The 20,723-nt window shown below is 39.9% G+C and overlaps 1 protein-coding gene across 1 annotated transcript; it reads left to right on the forward strand.

Moving 5' to 3' along the window:
* Nucleotides 1–1,760: 1,760 nt before the first annotated feature.
* On the forward strand, nucleotides 1,761–9,067 carry CDC42SE2 (CDC42 small effector 2). The gene is made up of 3 exons (XM_032096555.1): nucleotides 1,761–1,958; nucleotides 6,470–6,587; nucleotides 7,009–9,067. Exons 1-2 carry the CDS (start codon nucleotides 1,776–1,778, stop codon nucleotides 6,566–6,568), a joined length of 282 nt encoding a protein of 93 aa, XP_031952446.1. The 5' UTR covers nucleotides 1,761–1,775; the 3' UTR covers nucleotides 6,569–6,587; nucleotides 7,009–9,067.
* Nucleotides 9,068–20,723: the final 11,656 nt, after the last annotated feature.

The following is a 20,723-nucleotide window of genomic DNA, read 5'->3' on the forward strand; positions in this document are numbered from 1 at the left end:
TCTGTTACTGGCATGCCAGTGATCTTAGCAACAAGTTAAGGAGTAAAATAAGTTGCGTGAAAAAAGTTTAATTGTCTGCAAAATTCATAAACAAGAAAAGAAAAATCTAAAGTGTTTGGGTTTGTCTACATCTTCTCTGCATCGAAACTCTACTAAAATGAAGATGGATCATGGATGTATTGTTTAGGTATATAAATTTGGCTGCTATTTTTTAAAAAGGGGGAGGGGGCAACTGCTGCAGACGTGAAACAATTTTGAGTGTTTTAATTAGAGCAGTATGTTTTCATACAGCTGTCTAGATCATCTTTCTGTGTCAACATCACAGCATATCACAGTACTAGGTGGTGGAAATGCAACTTTTTTTACAGCCGGACTATTTTATTTGATTGATTTTGTCAAGTTCATTGGAATTAGAGAATTCACTAGTAGTTTTAGCATAGATCAGATAATTGTATTTAGCTGTTTCTACAGAATTTTATGTGTTCCTCCTCATCCCAGCTATTCATAGCATGCAAGAAGGTACTGAAACCTACTGAAATCTGGTTTTTGTAATAGGGAAAAGGTGCAAGACAGGATTAAATGTGTTTTGTACTTGCTGGCTAAACCCTGTGATGTATTCTCGTAGTTGTGGGCTCTGATTCATAAAGATTTCATCTGTAGCTATTGGAATAGTAGCTACCCCACTTGAGGCATGTACCTTCGTGTCTTGAGTCTGTGTGGTTTTACAGTCTCATGGGCAATTAGAAATAGATGATTAAAAACGAGACTTAAGTGGACTTTAAGGTAATGGGAAGGTTTCACTTGAGCTCAAGTAGTTTGTTAGCTGTTAAACTCTACTTTGTACAGTATGCCTTAAACTGAGAGGCTGATACAGTGTTTTGTGGCTTTTTTTTTTCCCCAAGTACAGGCATTTTTCAGAGTATGGGCATACAGTGACTACACACTGCATGAATTGCTCTGTGTAAGCTCCCTAGCTCTGGCCTAAGAAATGAGGAGAGGCTTTTATTTTTTTCGTCCTTTAGATGCAACGCTCAGCTGGAGGCAGGCAACCAAAGCAGCTTCAATTAGAGAAGATCTTTACTGCCTCTAATGTTTTTGATTGCATGTTATTAGATTGCTGAAAACTGAAGCTGTGGCTCTGAAAATTGGGAAGCAGCGGTTAGGCAATTCTTGCTTTCTGTCGCACGGGATAGGAATCAGAAGAGTCCTTAAGCTGGCATTTTGTCTTACTACTCCGCTGCACCCCTTCAGCTCACAGTCAAGAATCATGCAGACTGGAATTTATCTTGAGTATGTGGGTTCAGAGTTCGGTAAAGATACGTCTGTGTCTAACCCTGATCAAACTCAAGGCACTGTTCTGGACATAGCCATGAAGTGTATTACAAATAGTGACATCAGGGCATGCCGAGCAGAAATTTCCTAAGTTAGTGGTTTCATAGACTATTCTAACATGCTTTGATCCTTAATTCTTGTTTTGAATGACTAAGCCTCAAATATGATCTGTCCCACCATGATTTAAATACAAATACAGGTAGAAGTTACTGTATGAAACATTGCAAATACCAGTTAATAAATGTGGAATTCAGTAAGGTTATTTACAAATGTTCTGTTGGCATAAATGTCAGGAGTGGTGTCCATGCTTGTCTGCTACACATCCTCTTAAGTAAAAACTACAGTAATACTAGTGTCTTGGGTTAACCTCAGAATTTGGTCTCTGTTTTTTGAGTCTTTTGAAAGATCTTATATGCAAATATAGGATACGCAATATCCTATAGATGGTTAAGTTCTACATTTATGGCACATATTGGTTTTGCCTTTTCAATGAATCTCAGATGTTTTCTTTGCCTTCCTTTCAGAAAAGACGACGGCGGATTGACCGAAGCATGATTGGGGAGCCGACAAACTTCGTTCACACAGCTCATGTAGGATCAGGAGACCTCTTCAGTGGAATGAATTCAGTAAGCATGAGTGGATGAACATAATTTCATACTAGACAGAATACAGGAACACTGTATATGTATATTGTAGCTGAAGCAATGAGTCTTTCCACTATAAGAATGAATCTGAGGAATGACCTGATAGCATTTTAATTCCAGGTCCTAAACACTTGCATACAAGAATATGGAATATAATTGTTTTAATTCCTGTATTTACTGATAAATCATTTTAGATGCTCTATAAATGATACAGAATACTTGTTAAATTAAAAAATCACTCTGATTACATGTATGATCCAAAATAGATGTATACTTGAAAATATACTCAGGTTTTATGTAGAAAACTCCAAGTGCATTATAGTTGACTAGATTTCTTCCCTTAAATGCCTCAAGCTGTTCTAAATATAATTTATGTAAAACTCTAACTTACCTCAGTTTATGGTGCACACAAATTTATTTTTGGGTGTTGTTGCTGAGCTTTTTGTATATTCTGTAGCCCTGTTTGCAGTGTGAATTATTTCCAGAGCAAGCAGTGTCACAAGTAAGGTTTTGTGGCTTCCTGTAGAAGATAGGAACAATAAATATTTTTATCTCTCTGAAAGTGAAAAACAGAGGCTAAGATAGATAATGAAAAAGAGCTTATGGAAATAGAGCTTCAAATACAGCTTCAAATTTCTGTGAAATGTCAATCTGTTTCTAAGGTCAATAATACAAAATATAGAAAATGGTTGTATGCATATTAAAAAATACTTCTTGACTTCAATAATCATCTTTAAAGGAAATCATATTTGGAGATTACAAATACTTGTTGAGAAAGAGCAAAAATCTCTGTTAGAGGTATCAGAGCTAAATAGAAATAGAATCAGAGCTAAAAAAGACAGTTTTAATGTAGGGAAGGGAGGTTGTTCATAGTTTCAACTAGTTTAAGTTGGTCTTATTGAGATCAGACAAAAACTTCAGTAACTCAGCGTGTAAAGGGGAAGGACAAAGCTAGAAAATTTGACATCAAAAAATACACTACATTTTCCCAGAAACAACATGGTAGTCTGGAAATTATTTGTACTGAAAGCTCTGTAAGCAAGTTAAATGGCTAGACACAGATTCAACTTGATAAAACCTAGTTAATGCCAGTTACTTATTTAATGTGATATAGTACATTAATATTTACAGCCAGTGTAAAGTGAAATAATAAACTGATAATAATGTGAGCAGCTTGTTTGATTTTTTTTTTTTTTTTTTGAAGTACAGCTTTTGCTTTTTAAATATTTGTTGTTTCTCCTGTGGGAAGCTTCCTCATTCTCACAGCTGAGCTGCCTCATGAGAGGTTTGCGTAGGTAGCCTGAAGCTTTATTTTTTTCACTTTCCGCCTGTTTGCCCTCACCTTTGTCTTGCATAATACCCAATTTATCTCCAGATAGCAGATAATCATTATTGTCTCTCTACATAAACTTTTTCATTTTGAATGCTTGTAAGTAGCTCTTTCTGTCTTTGTTGTTGGTGGTGTTGTTTGGATAACGTGCTGCATCAGTGACCAGAGAAATTCTTCTGATCCTAGATAGAAAGTGTATGTATGTAAAAAATAATCATTCCTGCTCCCCCTGCTTCAGAAGCTCAAGTCTCTACTTTTTCACACTGCGTATTTTCTGCCTCTTCTGTGGTGGTCTCCATGTTCATTTTTCGCAGTTTAAATTCTGGGATTATGGTGTTAACCTTCATATGTTTTTCTGCTGCATAATTTACTTTATAGTATGGACACTGTATTCCTTCAGGAACCTCTTAGTGCCTTCTTCTTCTAGATAGCTTAGGTGAATACCTGCAATTTAATTACTTTTTTCCATTTAAATTCGGTTCTTTGTTCACTTTGTATCTGCCCTGTGCCTTTTTTCATCAGCATTATTATTTGTATAAATCCTTACGATTCCAACTGAATAGTTTTCTGACTATTCAGAATATTTCTGGAATATTTTGCTTTTTTGTTTGCCTTCTCTGTAGAGTGCCTTTCTCCTTTGTCAAAGGTATACTTAAACAGCAGGAGCCCTCTATGCACTGTTTCTTTTTCATTCCCATCCCTTTTTTCCCTATTTTGCTTTCATAATCCATAGTGAAATCTCTTTCTTCTTCTTCTTTATATTCTTCAGTTTGGTCTTTGATTTCATGTATTTCTTGTAGTTTCCCATTGTTTTCTTTCTCAAGGTCTATCTTTCTTTCTCAAGGTCTGTCAAGGTCTATTTCTTAATTCTGAAAAGGAGGGAAAGAAAAGGAAATAAGGAAATTTAATGAGATAAATAAGCAGCACAACAGTTGACATGATCCTTAATGGGTACAATCCTCTTTCCCTTCCAAAATGTTTAAAATCTTTTAAGTCACATCTAAATTAGACATAAGAGAGAAGAACCTTGCTGTTACGTATCATCAAAGAAAGGCCTTTTTGGGAAAGAAGAAAAAACTGCATTTCATAGTGCTTGTTCTTGTTGCTCAAACGGCCTCAGAAGGATGGTGCTTCAGGAGGAAGCCTACAAATGTTAGACCTTTTTTGCTCAGCGATTTTAACATTGTATGTCTCCTACAAAGTTTTCATATGCAAAATAGCCACTGAACTGTTAATGCAGACCAGTTTCATTTGTTGAATTCTGTTTTAAGGGCAACAGTCTCTGTGTTTGAGCCTGATACTTCCTTATGCAGTAACACAAACACTTACATGTGTGACTCATGACCCGGGGAAATTATTCTAACCTTTAAAAAACTCCCAAAAATTTACACCTTAACCTTGCAATTTTTGTTGATTTGCTGCTCTCCAGAATTATCAAGTCTTGCGAGCAAGTTGTCAGGCTGAAAGGTGATGTGGCCTGGAGGTTTTCATAGTTCCTTTTCACTGGAGTAAGAGTTCATTCAGATAAAATTAACAGCATCCTATAGTCACTCTTCTGAATGCATTTACATGTATATTAATTATTTTCTGAGGAAAAAAGTATTGAATTCAAACTTCGTTTTTTTCAGTTGGCAACAAAAGATGCTTGGTAAAGAAGATGAGCAGCTTGGTAAAATGTGGAAGTTCTTAAATACGTCCCCGTGCACTTCTGCACACTCTTTTACTGAGCTTGTAGTCTTTGATGTCAGATGCACTACAAAATTGGCTCTGAACACTTTTCCCTGGAGAAAAATGAGATTATAATATTGCTTTGCTGTGGCTATATCACTTACTTCAGCAAAAGGCCAAAAGTATAAAATGGTTTTACATTGCACTGCTTAAATAAATAAAAACAATCTTTTGCATAGCCTTCTAAATGCCATATTGCTGAAGATAAAGATCAAAACAACGGGCTCTTTTGTCACATAAGTTTGAAAAACTGTGTGGAAGAATGAGTTTGCTGATTCATTTTGTACGTGTGCATGTGTTTTGCTTGCTGGCGAAAAAAAGTGTACTTCTTTTTCCTTTGTAGACAGGGAAAATATCATGCAAGCTGCTTGGAAATATTTCTCCTGTGCTGTTTTAATACAGCTTTCCAGTGATGTTTTTAGGTCTCTGTGGAGGAGGAGCGTAGATGAAATAATTGCAAGTGGTGCCCTGCAGGCATAGCCTTGAATGAATGTTATTTTCCGCTCATTGTGTAGTTGTTATGTATGCTCTGGGATGCAGAGAAAAAAAGGGCCAAACCTTTAAGATTCGAGTTGTCTTCCTGCAGGCACTTGGACATGATTATTTTGACTCATGCAACACAAGCAGGAAAGAGCTATGGGCTCCTTTTCTTTTTGGTGATAGAGGCAGTGAAAGTCATAGCAGGATGTGCATGTCTTGGAAATGGGGGGCACAAAGCATGTGTCTTTATGTATTTATTTGCATGAGGCTAAAAATACCATCAAATCAGCTATGTTCAGGGAAGTTGAGAATTACTATGGTTTGAACAACAAATGCCCTCCATTTAAAGGAACAGTGTCAATTAAGGAAAGCATTGTATGTTGTTACATAAATAGATAAATCAAAAACATTCCACAAACCAAAAGGTTCTTTTTGATTTAGAAAATCCTAGTTTAGCCCTGTTTTAATGATCTGAAATTAGACATACCGATATTTGTAAGTTGTCTATTATACTTTTAACATAATGATGTTAACTTCTCTGGTGTATCATACTTGCCAAAGAACATTTTCCATATAACAAGAATTTTATATTTATAACAATAAATTATAGTTTATCAGGTGGAGTCCATGCCAGTAAGAGACTTGATTTTTTTTTTGTTTTTGATTAATCAAGTGGGTCAGTGAAACCCTGAATCAGCCAGGTTTTTTTGGGAGAGAGGAAAAACTTCTGCCTCAGCACCAGTTCTTCCATCTCTTCCACTGCGCTACATGCCAAAGTTACATTTCAGCAAGCCTTTGGTGCATATGTCCTCATGCAGAAGTAATGTAGCTTTACTGGTAATAAAGGAGCACTTGAAAACTAAACCTAGAAAAGAAATAAAATTAGAAGCAAGAAGATGTCGTAGCTCACTGTCTTTCTTCTTTCCTCTCCCCTCCTTTTTCTTTCTATGTCCAGGTCAGCTCAATTCAGAATCAGATGCAATCCAAGGGAGGTTATGGAGGTGGCATGTCTGCAAATGTTCAAATGCAGCTCGTAGATACAAAGGCAGGATAACCTTGGGGATACCTTTCCTGTGAGTATTGTGCTCTACTTTTTAGGCACTGTTAGAACAGTAGGAAGAACAATCGTACTGCTTCATAATTACCTCCCTATAAAAACCTGTGTCTTTATGATGACCAATTTAAAACTTCCGAGTAAAAAGTTAGATATCTTGTAAGAATGTTAATTTTTCACAGAATGGACAGGAGATTGTTCTGACTCTATCAGTCTGTCCTTAAGTATGTTTTAACCAAGATGATATTGTAGACTGATCTTTGCAGGTGAAGTTAGTTGTAAAACAAATCTCAGAAGAATTTTGTGATGTGATTATGATACCATTTGCAGTGCTTCCATAAGATGTATGGTGTTAAGTCAATGTACAGCAGTATTACAGCTGGAAACCGGTCACTCAGAATGCTCAAAACTTGGTTTAATGCGTGTTTTCTGTCTTTTAGGTTTATGTGAGTTCCTGTATCTTCTTTCCCGTGTCCTCCCTTTTGCCTTGGTGACTGCTTTCTGTGCTCATGACAAGAGAAGTGATGGCTCATTGTTCACCCTTTGTGATTAGTCCAGTGAAAAGTTGCTGTTCTGCTCTGGTGATGCCATTTATCAGATTGGTCCGACTGTGCCTTTTAGTGGCATGCACGCATTGGCCTCTACCAGTATCATGGATGTAGATTACATGTTTAGGATTGGTTGTCACTTTTTAGTTGTGTTAAGGCAAATTAAAGCACCAACCTTAGCTTTCCTCATTCCTCAGAAATACTAATGCACAACATCCTGTTGCTTTTTAGTCTTTTAATCTTTTCTCCACTCAAATAGTTTAGAAATGAATGAGTTTCCACTAATGTCTTCAATCACCTAATGTTCATTCATTTTTGAAAGGTCTGAGACCTGCAAGCACAAATAATTATTTCATACAAAATCAACAGAGTAGATGACCGCATGCTTTGTGAGGTTGCTTTGTATGGTGGCCTGCTTGGTGCTAAAAGAAAAAAAAAATTGCTTACTGCAGATGTGAAAAATTTTGCTGTGGCACCAAGTCATGCCTGTTTCTGAAAAAGGACTTATAACTTAGCTGCTTCAGAGTTATGTCTTTATTTTAGTTTTTACGCAATTGGTCTTGAAATAATAAAGAGAGAGCTTGCATTCATAAGGCATTTGTTGTAAATGTTCAGTATATTTATTTTGAAAGAGCTGACCTTCAGACTGTAAAGCAGTGTAGTACCGTATCTAAGTGTTGTGGAATCGCTTTAGTCTATTTAACAGAAGAGCAACATGTTTGGCTGCTTCTTTTTCTTTTTACAATTTTTCTTAATTTTAACCTGTACCGGTCATTTCCAGTAGCAGCATGTCAGACTGCCTGCAATATTGGCTGAAAAGTTTAGTAGACCTTTCTAAGTAGTTGGCAGTTTCTGTGTACTAAATATTTAGGGGCCATGGAAGTTGCTAAGAGCTACATACTAATCTGGCAGAACAGGTGCCAATCAAAACAACATACAGGGTGACTTTTTACTAAGTCAGTAAAATGCCTTTTGCTCAGGTTCCAAAGCATGTTTCTTTCACATGTTGTGAAACTGCATTTTAATATTGCACTGTTTTCAGATTATCTCTGTAAATGGTCCCTTTTTTTGCTCCTTGCTGGTGGTTTTAGAGAAGTCAATTATTTGAGGCCTGGTTACATTAAATTTTTATGTGATAAAAAACCCCAAACCATCCATACAAATATGGCATAACTGAGCCTAATCAAATTCATTTTTATATGCAAAGACGCATGTAGACTGTTGTCATAAATGATCCTTTATTCTATTTCTATCCTTTCCCTGATTTCACATTGCAACAGCTGTCTGGTTGACTTAAATATGTATGAACCTACCTAATCTTCTCTCTCTGTTTGTAAGCAACACATAAAATACACAGCCATGGAGGTAGTTCACCTTCCCTAGGTTGTATTTTAGTGGTAGATGTCACTTACCTGGTTGAATAGTTCAAATTAGGTTGAATAGTATTCACTGATAAAGATACTGATTCCTGATGAGATGTTCAATTGTCTGGATGCATAAACACATGGCGGTGCAGTGATATACTTTTTTTAGGGGATAGCATTTCCAATGCCACTTTAACAATGACTCTTAAATATACTACAAAACTATTACAAAATTATTTGATCTTTGTTATTGGTAATAGCAGCTTAAATTTGCTTGCCAAACCTATCTTGCACTTGCCAAAATGTTTTCAGCTCAATAGCCAGGAAAAAAAAATTGACATATTTTTATAACAGACATACTTTTTTTGTACATTGTGTTCATTCTTGAATAAAGTCAGTTCAGTGTTGGCTTGTAGATATTAAAAGGAAAGTATTGACTTTGATTCAATAAATGTTTTCTTTCAGTTGGTGGCCTACCCTTTTTTTTTTCCGTAACTTGTATTTGCATTAGAAAAACAGCATCTTACAGACAAACTTGTGGTGAAAAGAGTAACCTATTAGTGTCAATAAATAATTTGCAGGCTTGAGTTTTTACATGTCATTTGACCCTTTTGTTGCAAAATGGAGTAGAACATAATTTTATCAGTATTATTGTTGCATTGATTTAACATGCATGCCAGGGGCTTCTGCAAGGAAGGGAGAGTTTCTTAAAAAATACTTCAGAAATCTTTTCTTTTGACTGCAACTCATATGCGTGTACCTTTCCTGATTGTGATGCAGATTTACTATGGTGATCAGTAGAAGACTTATCACCATAATATGCTCATCTGCATTAAAAGTACCTGCAAGGCACAATATTGCCTACTCTGTATTTGGCTCAATTCATTTTTATATTTGACACTCTCAAAGTTTATTTCTTAAGCACTAATTTACTACATTAAATTTCATGCCAAATTCTTCTAAAGACTGTTAATGAATTCTTTAGCTCATGCCAAGGCCATTAAATTGCCAGTGAGGAAAAAAGGCAGCTAGAGAGAAATTAGGTTCTAAAGGAAAATAAAGATGGAGATAAATCCATGAGATACCAATCAACCAAAGGGTTCTTTTTTTAAATGCTGAGGTTATAGAAACTTAAAACTGTCTGCCAAGGTATGTCCTGAAGACAAGATGTTCCACTGTAAGTGCATGACTGACATTAAAGCTTATTAAAAATTGTGTGCTAGTTCTGCCAGTGATTAGTAGGATTACTTCAAAGGCATACCAGTGAAGCTGATTTCGACTGGTCGTATCTATTTACCCTTACAGTCTGTACTAGCACTGACACTGATTTGGCTGCTAAGCTGACTATTGGATAGTGACCTATAGTAAAGGTTGGGGATTTATGACCAAATTGGTTAGTTTCAACCTGGATCAGTTTCTTAATGCTTATTCAGAGTAAGCGTGGGGAGTGAGTGTCATGGGATCAGGGATAATCTGTTGTGGGGAACACTGATAGCTTAACCTGGCTATAGAAAAGCTTTCTGAATTTTAAAAAAACCACCCAAAACAACAACCAAACAAACACAAGAAACAACAACCAAACAAACACAACAACATCAAACAAACAAGAAACAAAGCAAAAAGTAATTAAAAAAAACCCCAAGAAAACAAAAAAAAAACCAAAACAAAACCATAAACAAAAAAAGGAAAAAAAAACCCAACAAAACCAAAAAAACCACCAAAACAAAACCATAAACAAAAAAAACCAAACAAAACCAAAATGAAAACCCACCCAAAACAGAACATTCAGCCTTTGCAGCTGTGAATACATCTACTGGAATATCTACTGTAAAGACTAACTCTGCATTTTGGGAGCTCTTTTTCCATGTTTTGTGCTCACCAGTTTTGTGCAGAGTATTCTGTTTGGTTTGGGGGGTGCAGGGTATACTGAACATGTTGCCAGAAGATCAACCACATCATCACCAAGAGTCAGCCATCCTCATGCAGTATGATTTATTTCTGCTGCCAGTGATAATTCCATCTATCAGCACTGCACAAGAAATAATTTTCTACCTTCACAGAGGCCAAGAGAAATTATAAGTTCAGATTTCAAGCAAGTTTTCTATTGAGCCTGGAAAACTCAAAGGGCTGGGTGAGTTGGCAATGAATTGTTGAATACCAAACTTGCTTACTTAAATATGATGCAGAATGATATAACCCCATTTATGAATAACTAAGTCATGCAAAAGTAGCATTTATTTGTAGCTACTTAAACATTTGTGTGAGCTTCTTACGGCATTCATTGTCTATAGACAAGTTTATGGTCTGTTGGAGGTGTGTTTCAAGAAATTTGATGATGTGTTTTTATATACAAGATAGTAACAAAACCTATTAGCAGAAAATAAAAGTAGAGCAGTATGTTTGGTTTTTCAGTTCCTTCAAGTGAAGTGAACATTACTTTTGTACTGGGCTTGCTATATAAGACACTTCTGTATGCCATACAGGCACAAAGCAGGGCTGGAGATCAGGTAGGTAACACTGAAATTAGCTTACTCTGATTTTCCAACAGGTCGAGAAGGTGTTGGTATTTGTAAGGATCATGGTAAGCTTTGTTAGTCCAGCAAGTGACTTGAGGGTAGGAGCTGTTTTACCATCAAACAGTGAGACACCTGCTGTGGATACCTGTCTCATTTCCTCAAAGTGCTAAGCAGTAAGAAAGCTTTATATACTGATGTCAGCATTCCAGGAGTGCACATCATCTACCAGTGCTCTGGATGTCAGGAGTCCTGGGCATATCCCTGTTTCCCAGGAATACGCTTCGTTTCACCCATACTATGCCTTCAGTGCCAGGAAGGGGTTGTTGGCTTTCAGTTTTTAAAATCTCTCACTATTACATCAGCTTTTGTAGCTCCCAGTTGATTTGAAATAATCTGCCAGGAAAAATAAACACATATCAAATTTGTGTCTTTCCTGGTGGGAGACTCCAGGTGAATGACTCCTGTTGACAGAGCAGTGGTGTGAGAGGAACCCTCATGCACCACACAGGAGCCTGGATTTATCTTTTGCACCTGCTGTCACTCACTGTGATCCCTCATCCCATGTGTGAGGTTGGCTGTTGTTGTGCAAGGCCAGTTCTTAAAACATCGCCTCAAGGAGGAAAATGACTACTACATGGAATTGATTTTGAAGTCCCCAGCTTTCTTGAAATGTGGCAACTCTAGGGAAATGGCTGTTCTGAAACAGTTTTTCTTGGGAAATCATCTTTGCACTATCAGTAAAACTTTCAAAGAACCATACGCCTGGGAAAAGAGTACTGTTTCCAAGTGGTTGATGCTAATGGACATTTTGGCATTCCACAGATTTTTCCACTTGTCAGAATTCCACCTTCTGGAACAGTAAAAATAATCTCATGTATGGTATATGCATTAAGCAGTAGAGTAATGCATTCATACGGGGGCATTGTGCAGCATTTCGTTTCACGTTTATAAAGGAGAAAAACATTTCCAAAGGTGGAAATAAGGAATCAAAAATCACATTTCAGTAAGCAGCATTGGGTTTGGAGGAGTGGAGGACTGTGGGGAGGATAGACGTAAATGATGGGTGAGTGAAAAGAAAAAAGAGTAAGTGGGGGAGAAGGGTAAACTTTGATAGATGACCAACACTGTATGTATGCCCCATGGTATTCTTTTCAAGAAGGGGCTATTGGCAACAGCCGCAAAAACCAGAGCCCAGTGCAGCAAGGTTTGTTCATTTTTCAGTGTTTTAGGTAGTAGGTTCCAAGACAATTACTCTTTCTGTAAGTTGCAACACATTTGGTTTTCAGCTGGCATAATCAGGATCTGTCATGATAGGCAATAGGAGCAGCCCAGGGCAACAGGACTGCATGGTGAACAGATCTGGGAAATGACACTCTATCTGACAATTTTTAAAGTCTGTAGTAAATGTAAACTGTTTTTCTTACTGTGAACATACATAGGATGGTGAATGGATGCCCATCCAGCTTCACATTCCTTTAAAAACTTAATTATTCAGAAGTCTGTTTCCAAACTCATTTGCTGGTGCTGGACAAAATCAAGACGATACTTGGACCTACTGCTGTAGATTCAAGTCCCACTATTTCGTTTTGTTTACTATAATCACCCACTTCTATCTGCTTACACCTCTCTGCAACTGCACAGATGCTGTTTGCCTCAGAGACTGCAAAAATGCACCCGGCCCAGTCCATGGAAAGGAATTAAATTGCCGTGCCATGATTTGGTTTAAGAGCTTCCTTGCTCATTCTCTGAATCACAACCAGAGCAGTGGAAATGCACGATAGAGGGAAACACTGTGGCTAAAACAATGCCTATGTAAAACCTTGAACCATGAAGTTATATGAAGATGACTGCTTACTAAAACAATTTGAAGTAGGATTTTCAGGCTCTTAAAACACACTTGCATAGTCTCATAGAGCAAAATTAAACTTTCTGACCTATGTAGATGAAATGGCCTGTACTGTCCCCAGCGTATGTGCTATAAGTACACATATTCTCTAAGAGTGCCTAGCAATTTCTGAGAGCACAAGGCACTTCTCAGCTGCTGTGTGAGAGTCCTCCTTTTTGGAGCAGCACTTGAAACATCCATCCCACAGCAATGTGGAGGCCAGTGCAGCACTCACAGAACAGACATGGTATCCCAAGCCAAAGTGCCAAAGCCATTGGGCACAAGGGACTTGCAGCTATTTTTGTCAGTGCTTGCAGCAGGTAAAGCCTGATGTCAGTGTTGCGCCCCCAGCTCAGTGGGCCCACGGGGTCTGCCAACATGTGCCACCACAGCAGCTCCCCTGCTTGAGGGGCAGCTGAGGCAGCCCCACACACTGAGGCATTTGCATCATATTCCTGGGCAACACTGCTGTCTTCCCAAGTGCAAATGTGCACAGTACTGCACTAAATTAAGAAAATCCTTTTGAAGTCAGATTTTCTAAGTAAGTGCACTTGGTTAACTCTGTGTAAAGAAAGTCAGGTCTTCCTGCTCCCTGCCCCCATATAGCAGGGTTATGCCAGCACAGTCAGCTAATGGAAGGGCGACTGGAGCTGGTTATTATCAATACAATAATCAGAGCCATCACTGCTTGGAAAACGGTGATCAAGTATGTGCAGCTGCTCATTTGGATAGCTTTCTCACTGAGGAAAGCTATCCATACCCATGATGAAAAGTTCTCCACGGAGCAGACATGCCTTCTAAATTTAAGCTTCCCTGTAAGTAAGAAATTTCCATAGTCCTGTCCAGCAAACCATGCCACATGGCCCATAACCTTCTCCTACCCTGCCCCATTATCTGCAATATTGATGTTCACATTACAATATGTTTAAAAAGTTGTAGTAAATGTTTAGGTAATTAGAAAGTGAGCACTGGCCTCCGTGGGTGGGCAATTGCTTCAGATTCCCTATAGTCTCATGGTAAAGCCAGTTTTCACAGCACGCTGGACTATTTCCCAATTGAGAAATCTGCAGTCCAATCCCCTGGCCATGAATGAACCTGCAAATGGTTCATTTGAATGGCCTTTTCTAATCAGGACAGGAAGATCCAGAATCAGGGGGCTGCAAAAGTTTAGAGGATTTTACAGAGCTAAGAATACTTTTCCATGGTTCAGGATTTCAGTGCTTTGCTTTTTCCTCTGTACAACCTTTTGCCCAAATTTCAAGTACACCACATCATCTGCATTTTATCCCTTTGCTCTGTACTAGTTAAGGTTTTGGGGCTTCTGGGAACTATTTCTAAAGACTTTGTACTACTGCTGTTTCTTGTTTCACACCTGAGGAATATATGAATTCTCCCACCACAAATGGCATCTGGGCCATATCTCAGTGGATTATCAGGAATACGCAGCAGGATCTAATGAATTTTAGTGAGACTTGACATAGCAAACATACACTGCCCCTAAACATGTACAGTGCTCCCTAAAGCAGTAGCACCAGCAGTGTTTTGAAATTTGTATAGGGGTTAACACCCTCTAAAGGGTAACAGCAGTGACATGTTTGCTTTTGTAACATAGCATCAAAGGATTGACATCCCATGCCTTATCCTCACTTCACTCAATGATACTTATTGAAAGGTTATTTCAGAGCTTCCTAGTTAGATGCATAAGCACACATGGTATAATAAACACTTTGAAAAACTAATTTGTTTTTTCTTAATAATTACATAAAATTTCCCATAAACTAATTGCCTTGTTCCTCACCTATGTTCTGCAGTCAGAAAGATAAGACTGCTGCAGAAGCAGCAGGGTAACGAGAGAGTTCTCTGCCACTTCAAGCAATTACCACGACATAAGAAAAAATAGATACCCTGAGAAAAGTAAAAAGGGTCACAGCATTCTTGTCAAAAAGCCTCATTTGTTTTAATAAAAATATTTATTTGAACAAGGACTGCAGGAACTAAGCCGGGGTAGGACGACTTGTCTTACCAGAGGTCACTGCAACTTACTTTTACTTTGTTCATTTATGTCAGTAAGAACACTTAAAGTCATCTGGTGCAAAGAGAAAGGTACTTCCACTTCTAATACAGCATCAGATACAACTTTTAGTGACATCTATCACAGTTTTTCTTTTTTTTGGGACACAGGGACAATATCTGTCCTGTGCCAAGCTTCTGCAGAGACAGTCCTATTACCAGCATCTTGGCACAATGGACAAACTCCAGAAGACAGGAGGTAAGTCTTTGGAACTTACACAGATAGATGGGATAATTCTTTTTCCTCTGGTTCCTATAACCAACACCTCCAGAGAGAGAGGGGAAGAAGAGCAGAAGGGTGGCTGTCACAGTTATGACTGCTGTAACTGAGAGCTCTGTCCACAACGGCTGCTCATCTGGCATTTTGCTCAAACACAGTGTCACAGTATATCACCAGCTCTTTGCAAGAGGCAGAGCTCTCTGGCTGTGCAACTTTGCGTGGTTTTGACAAATATTTCTGACTCCATGCCTGCATATGATCGTCAGAGAAGTTGTTTACAACACTAAGACATCCCCTTAGCCCCAATGACACAACACTGTCACTGATGTAATACCATCTTCAGCTCTTATCTCTGAGAACAGAGGTGTGAAAAACATACCACCTGTTCCCCTTACAGACAGAGTGATTAATTCAGGAATGCTACTGTGAACATGGCACATGTCCTCCTCAGAGCTAAATGCTTCAGGGCTTGCCATTTTGCTCTGGTGGTTAAATGCAAAATCAATATTGATTTTGATTGTTAGATTCTTTAATCAGCAAGTGGGTTTGATGTTTGCATTTGTGTGTTATGGGAAGCAACAGAAAAATCCTAGCCTGCCTGGAGGTGAAAGTGCACTAAAAGATGTGTGCTGCAGAATCAGCAGTTCTCTGAAAAGCCAGACCCACAGTGAGGCTGTCCAGCTGCTTTGAGGCTGAGCACAGGTCTCAAAATAAAAGCTGACAAATGCAAGCCAGCCTTGGCAGTTCTTGAGAGTGAGAAAAGGAAAATTCAGTGGCTACTGAACTTAAAGGTTCCACTTGCTTTGGTCAGGTAAAACTGCTAGAGGAAAATGGGAAAAGTCTTTGGAGTGATCCCATACCTGGTCCCTGAAGGAAGGAACCCTTTTGGGACAGACACCTGGTCCTTTTGGACTGACAGATGGCAATGTGGAAAGTCTCAGATGACATGACTGTCAGCATCAGGACTCAAGGAAGATGATAGGCTAAGTGACATTAATGTCTTCTATCTCACAGAAAACTGGAAACTGACCTTCAACTGCAGCAGCCACCTTCAGGAGGAGCAGTGATGAGTTTGATGCAGAAGTGACTAAGGTGAATGACACAGTGGTGCCTGCTGATGAACTGAAATATTTTGTTTGTCGCAACTGACTGGTTTGCAATTCTGATTTCCCTATCAAGTTTTCTTCCCTTGCCATGTAATCTGAGGAATCGTAACTCTGAAGAAAAGTTATATTGTCCAGCTCCACTCCCTCTGCTCTTGACCCTTGTGTCAGTTTGCCAGCTATGGTGCGTTGATACCAGGTGCCCACTAAAGCTGCTCTATCCCTCCCTTCCTCACCTGGGCAGTGGAAAGAAAATAAAAAGTTCATGGATCAAGAGAAGGTCAAGGAAGACTCATCAGCAATTACTATCACAGGCAAAACAGGCTCAATTTGTGGAAATCAGTTTAATTTAGCTAAGTCTTTTTCCCAGGCTTAGGTTCACTCCCAAATTCTCCATCTCCTCCCCTGCACTGGCATAGGGGGACAGGGAATGGGGTTAGTTTATCACGTATCTCTGCTGCTCCCTCCTCCTCAGCGAGATGAATTCTCACAGTCTTCTGCTCCAGTGTGTGGTCCCTCCCACAAGAGACAGTCTTCTGTGAACTTCTACAACATTGTCCTTCTCACAGGCTGCAGCTCTTCACAAACTGCTCCTGCTTGAATCCCTTCCAGAGGGTGCAGTCCTTCAGGAGCAGACTGCTTCAGCATGGTCCCCATGGGGCCACAGGTCCTGACAAGACCCTGCTTCTGTATGGGCTTTCCAGAGGGTTACAGCATCCTTCTGGCCAATCCACCTGCTCTGGCATGGCATCTTCCACAAGCTGCAGGTGGATACCTGCTCTACTGTGGACCTCCTCAAGGGGGACAGCCTGCAGGGCAACAGCCTGCCTCAACATAATCTTCACCACAGGCAGAAGAATCTCTGCTCTGGTGCCTGCAGCACCTCATTCTCCTCCTTCTTCACTGACCTTGCTGTCTTCACAGTTCTTTCACTCACATATTTTGACTCCTCTCTCCCAGTTGCTGCTGTGCAGTGGGGTTTTTTACTCTTTCTTAATTATGCTGTCAGAGTTGCTACCACTGTTCCTGACAGACTCAGCTTTGGCCAGCAGCAGGTACACCTGGAACTGGCACTGTCTATTGGGAGCAGCTTCTGGCATCACCTCACAGAGGCCATCCCCACAGTCCTCCCTGCTATCAAAACCTTGCTGCATAAACCCAACAAAACAGAGAAGTACACCCCTGGTGTTAAGCTCTCCTTTATACCTGAGAGCTTATTTGAAAAATGTGGTGGACAGACATTATCCTCTTTTGGACAAGGTGAACTGGTGAGTGCTAAGCTTCCTTTTCTACAAAACACTGCATAGAACAGGGGATGTAAGACATCTACCAACATGCATATTAACAGCTGACCTACCTGTGAGAGTATAATAGTGATTTTAACTGGTGCCGAACCTCAAGGGTTCAGAGGTCCTCTGGCATTCTGCAAGTGGTGATGGGACCATGTAAGTCTCTGTGGTGTGCTGCTGCTCTTGGTCCTCGACATGTGTCTCTGCATGAAGGCACCACAAACAGGTGAGAAACACCCTGATGTGATTGGTATATAGGTTTCTCATTCCAAGACAATAATAGAAACACATGAATCAAGACAAAAATAATAAAACCCCATATGCTTTTTCTTCCCCCTTGACTTTGTTTTCTTGCTATTGCAGAACACTCTGCAGCTCCAGGGAGACCTGCAAGGCAACCCCATTTATCACTGAGCATTTGGTTGTCTGTCTTAGAGCAGTCTAAAGTCCTGAAAAATCATATAAATTAAGAAGAACTCCAGTGTAACATTGCTTATCCACTAGATACCAAGCACTTGATAATTTTTGCTACAAATCAGCTTACAGTGGGTGGTTCAGTGGAGCTGAATGAGGCCAGAATTCCTGCCATGCACCCATCTGCACTGTGAGCCCCTCTTCCTTTGGGTTGTGCCCTTCGGCAGAGCAGGCAGAGTTTAGCACCTGCTGTGTTTAGCTCTGTGATGACCCTCATGGAACCTTCAGCTCAAAGGAGAGGCAAAAAAGGCAGCAAAACCCAAGTTCCTTTCTAAAGGGTAAAACAGAGTTGCTTTTTTGACACAGTGCCATATGTTCCATACTACTGTCTGCTCTAATATTTTGCTTGAGCTAAAGCTGAAAAGCCTAACTGGCAGTGCCAATGACTGACTGCTGGCAGCCCTACCTCCTGTTGCACTCTGTCTCCTCACTTCTAGCTGTGAGGCTTGCTCTCTGGCATTTTAGCACCAGTTCCACCCAGAGACCTACCCATTTCCCACCAGACACACTGAAGAGAAACGTTTTACTGCCCTAAGACATTTACCACCTCAGAAACACAAAGGCTTCTCTGCATGTCCCTTAAGACTGTTCCAAATCTTTGAGGACCAAACCAAAGAAGTAACTAGAGACTGTGCTTTTTCCTCCCTCCCCCACAGCAGGAGACTAACAAGTTCTAATAAATATGTGCACGACCAATAAAAAAGTTACCCATTTTTTGCTGCATTTGGCTCTCAGAAGTATGTCCTAGTTAGCACAAAAATATGGATGAGGCAGAAGAAAATGCATTATTCAGACTATGATACTATCATTTTCCAACAAGCCTGGCTGAATTCTTGATGTCTTGTCTCTTCTTAGACCTGGGAAGCAGCTGACCTGGAAAGCACTGTTGAAGCCACTGTTGGTTTTTGACATCTTTCATCTCTATTACTTCCCTATAGATAAATTCAAAGAACTGTTGTGTGTAACCACCTTTATTCTGTCTAGGTGGAATAAAGGCAATTCTGAATTAAATAGGAAATAAACTGGTTTTGGAACATGCTGTACAAGAAGAGTGTACACAGGACAAAACAGTACATGCATGTACAGAACCAGCATGCCTGGTTCACAGGTCATGATACAGCCTAGTATTGGTTTTCAAAGCTTCATTGGCTCTAAGATGCTTGTGAGAAAGGTTAGATGAGATGTTATTAAATGGGAAGAGAGCACGACTAGCCTTCCAGCCTTATCTCAGGTCTTCCTGCAGTGCTTTGTTCTCATATCCCACTCCATCTTTCTTGTCCCAAAGCTGATCCTAAGAAGTGTAGGATATACAGGACCAAGGTGCTTGAACAGCTCAAAGTGTAAGGAGGGAGCACCACAGAGCACATCATACCCACAGTAATCCCAAGGGCCTCATGCTGCTCTGATACTGCCATTCCCCTTGGGAAGGCTCCAGTCTCTCTCCACTTGGGAGTGGCAGAGCAAATGAGTGTTTCCCACTTGGTCCCTGCATTTACTTTGCTTTGAAATGCTGCTTCATGAGGACAAGCTGGTTTCTAGCACCACATGTAGAAGTTCCCTACCGACACCAGGAAAAGAAAGTTCTCCATCCTGGGAATATACACTTTGTGCAACAGCAAAGCTCATACACATGCTTCTCCAAATCGTCACTTAGAATAAGAAACCAGCTCTGCAGACACATGAAGTATTTTGAGGGCAGATGTGAAAGGTGCCTGGGCAATCTACAGGGCATTGTTCCAATTCTTGATGAAGCCATTTATACTGAGGATATGCTGCTCAGCTACGAAGGGAATAGCTGCTCTGTGCCTCACACAGCTCTGCTGTCTTGTCTGTTCCCTGCACACTGAAAATGGTGGCAGTGTGACTGCTGGGTGCAATTGTGTGCTATCAATCTACACATCACCCAGTTTTCCCCTTCCTTCACTCCATGTGTCTGCACACCTTGTACTGTTAGAAGGTGTCAGGTACATTTATCACACAGATAAGGCCTCTGCTCCCTGCAGTAAAGAAAAAATAAAGTTAGCACTCTGTAAAATAATAACCAGAGCAAGGTACGCTGCACATATAGGACATTAAAATTGTAACACATGCATTTAATTTGTCTATGATTTATCTATATTTATCTATAAAACCCATTTTCTTGTACCAGTGTAATACTGTCCCTGCTCGGCTCCGTGGGGTCCCATGTGCACCCACAGAAGCACGGATGGGTTCAGTACTATAGTCGGTAGCAAAGAGTCGAGAAGGGCGTTTGCGTGTGTTCTGGCCGGAGCATTTATTCCTGCTACACTGTCGAAGGGTGCAGCAGCAAATATGAACATGATCCCAAAGCTCACAATTTTATCCGGGGCCGGGGAAAAGGCAGGACTAGGGAACAGGGACCAATGGGGAACTCTCGGGGAGTGATGAGGGGTAGAGGCCAACAGCCAACCGGGGAATCCAAACTGGGATAGATTAACAGAACAGAACAAGCATCCTGGGAGAAGGTTTTTTGGTCGCCCTAACATAAGTGGTTCTTGTGTTACTAGGGTCTTGTCTTACTGAAAACTCTCTGTCCCTTGTAATGTATGTTCACCAGCCACCACATCAGTCTGTAGCATGAAAATCGTCAAGATATCTGTGCAGCAACTGGTTTCTCTGCCAACCTCCTTCTTGCTCCCACACTCCTCATACACTGATAAAATAA

Source organism: Corvus moneduloides, chromosome Z, assembly GCF_009650955.1.
Source record: "Corvus moneduloides isolate bCorMon1 chromosome Z, bCorMon1.pri, whole genome shotgun sequence".
NCBI lineage: Eukaryota > Metazoa > Chordata > Aves > Passeriformes > Corvidae > Corvus > Corvus moneduloides.

Coding starts and splice junctions, on each gene's coding strand:
- CDC42SE2 (XM_032096555.1), top strand. CDS start 1,776: ATGGTTAAGTTCTACATTTATGGCACATATTGGTTTTGCCTTTTCAAT. Junction 1,959..6,469: donor TCTTCAGTGGAATGAATTCA/GTAAGCATGAGT, acceptor TTCTATGTCCAG/GTCAGCTCAATTCAGAATCA.